General features: G+C 44.8%; 2 pseudogenes across 2 annotated transcripts in view; both read right to left on the reverse strand.

Annotated features, from left to right (window-relative positions):
• Positions 1-1,330, reverse strand: part of TEOVI_000854500:pseudogene — a 1,526-nt pseudogene extending 196 nt beyond the window's left edge. Inside the window, 3 exon segments of the mRNA in view lie at positions 1-122; positions 124-942; positions 944-1,330. The exon segment at positions 1-122 is cut by the window's left edge and continues 196 nt beyond it. Of these exon segments, the coding sequence occupies positions 1-122; positions 124-942; positions 944-1,330 (1,328 nt within the window).
• Positions 1,331-1,657: 327 nt separating this feature from the next.
• TEOVI_000854600:pseudogene lies at positions 1,658-2,236 on the reverse strand (annotated as a pseudogene). The gene is given in 3 exon segments: positions 1,658-1,978; positions 1,980-2,066; positions 2,069-2,236. Coding segments are annotated over 3 exon segments (576 nt in total).
• Positions 2,237-2,423: the final 187 nt, after the last annotated feature.

The following is a 2,423-nucleotide window of genomic DNA, read 5'->3' on the forward strand; positions in this document are numbered from 1 at the left end:
TCTGTTCCTGCAGCTCCCTCTGTTCCTTGGTTTGGCTGCTCCTCTAGTTTAGCTTCGCACTCCCCTTCTGTATCGCTCGTTCCTTTCCATTTGCAACCTTTCTCTTCACATGTCTTTTTTTTGTTTTTGCTACTTGCATTCTTCGAATTTTTTGCTATCCAGCAATTTGGTTGTGTGGTCGACTTGGGTTGCTGTTTGGCTGAGTGCTGAATAGTAGATCTGCCAGACTGTTAGGTTCATGTGGGCCAGTGTTTGAGTGCCTGCTTTGATTTCTTGAACAACAGCGTTGCTGGGCAGTTTGTCTATCGCCTGACCTATTTTTACTTGCCAGGGTACCGCTGTTGCGTCGCTCTTCTCGAGTAAGCTTTTGTAATTTACGCATACCTGGCTGTCCGGGCCCGTGCATCCTGTGTTGCCTGCGTGCGCATAGCCTACTATGTATCCGGCGTCGTCGTGGTTGCTGCTTATATTCCATGCCAGGGCCCCTATTTGCGAATTATACGCTGCTACTGCAGCCCCAAGGCTTGCTGGTGTTACTGGCTTTAGCCTTTTGCTGCATTTATGGATGAGAGCTGCATACGCGTTCGCGTTGTGGCTGGCTGAGTTGTCGTAGTTGCTGCTGCCGGTGGCTTCGGTGGTCGCCGATTTGTGACAAACTTTTTTGTTCCCGGTGCTGCCCCGAACACAGAGGCAAAACAGGTCACTTACGAGCGTTATGCCGACATTTCGGCTGTTGCTGCCGTCTCCTGTCCCCGTCCCGCCGCAGTTTTGGTTGTTGTTTGCCTCTGAACCGAACATTTTAGCAGCGTTCGTTGCTGTAAAATAGCCTGCTCCGTCGTCTGCTGGGTCTGACAGCTTACCGTCTCCCGTAATTGCCTCTATTAGTAAAGCGTTAGCCGCCGCTGTGTCTGTTGCGATTGCTTGAGCCGCATCTTCTACTGTTTTTTTTTGCCGCCCGCGCTTTTTCTACGGTTTCGTTTATTAGATGCCGTGCTTTCAAACCTGCTTCATTTCGTGGCAGTGGTTTCAGTGCTTTTTGCAGCCCGTCGACTTCTGCTGCTATTTTTTCGGAGAGATAAGTGTCGTTTGTGCTGGCTAAGTGTTCGGCCGCAAGAATCCCTTTAAAAGCTGCAGCTGCTGCTGTTGCTTCGGTGTCTTGTGGTGCGTCAAAGCCCTTTTGGCATTGCCGCAGGATTTGACACGGTGCCATGAAGGCGGGCGCATTTTCGAGTTGCTCGCCTGCTGCCGCGGTAGCTGGTGCTGATAGAACCGCCATGGCCATACTGAACGCTAGTACCGCTGCTTGACGCTTTGAGCTCATTTGTCTTTCTACTCTTTTTCTTTCTTTCTTTGGCACTTCAGTTAGGCTGCAGGAGAGAAGTGGCAGTTAATGCTGTAACTTCGACGGTGGCTGTAGTTAGTCTGGTGCGCGCGAAGCAAAACATTGTGAAAGCTGGTATTTTATAGTACCTTCCCCTTCCGTGTTGTCTAGCTCACTTTTTTTGTTGTTTTGGTTTAAGATTGTTGATACTACTTTGCTTAGGCTCTGCCTCATCCCCTGTGTCGCTTTGGCTTTACGAGCTGCCAAAGGTTGTTATGGTTTTAGCTTGCTTGCGGTCTAAACATGGTGGATTCATCAAAAAAGCAGTCAAATGCTTTACAGAATCGCCGCCTCCGGCAGGCTTGCTGTGCCCGTTGCGCTGACACATGTTGCATCATAAACTACAAGCCATTTGAGGTTGTCAGGTGAGTAGGCCTTAAACTGATACAGGAATCTGCACTTGAAGGTTCTGTTTGTCACATATACACACCAATTAAGATTTCCCACAATAAACTTTGCTTTTTCTTGTCCCATAATTGGTTGTCCTGTAAAATGAATAAATGTGGATACGACAAACTCACAATTATATGGAATAGTAAAAAATCTCTCTTCATAATTCAATCCAATCATTCCTCTCATTAACACAAATATTTCACCCAACAGCTTCTTCCTGTGTAACACTCCATATTAGAAAAGGTTTGTAAATACTTTGTTATGACCACCATTCCTCACTTCATTTTAGTAACTCTCATATGCATATTTAAATTTCTTTAAAGCCCAAACTCTGGCTATCAAACCACCACCACTAAGATAAGGTTTTCCGCTAGGAGGTGATTTTAGTAAATTAGTTAATTTTTAATCTTCTTTTCTGTTCTTGCAGCTGAAAATCCAATAGAATCTCTTAACATGCTCTTTGAGTAAATCCCCTTCATTAAACAGATTTTCTTCATTTGCGATATTTTTAAAGACATATTTCACATCATTCTCATTTTTATGACGATCAGAAACAATAACATCAGAGCCATCCAAATGAATTATAATATCTTTATCACTTGCATTATGTTTACCTAAAAATTCCATAACCCATCTAGGCATTTTAACA

This window comes from Trypanosoma equiperdum, assembly GCF_001457755.1.
Source record: "Trypanosoma equiperdum strain OVI genome assembly, contig: ctg_1311, whole genome shotgun sequence".
Classification (NCBI taxonomy): Eukaryota; Euglenozoa; class Kinetoplastea; order Trypanosomatida; family Trypanosomatidae; genus Trypanosoma; species Trypanosoma equiperdum.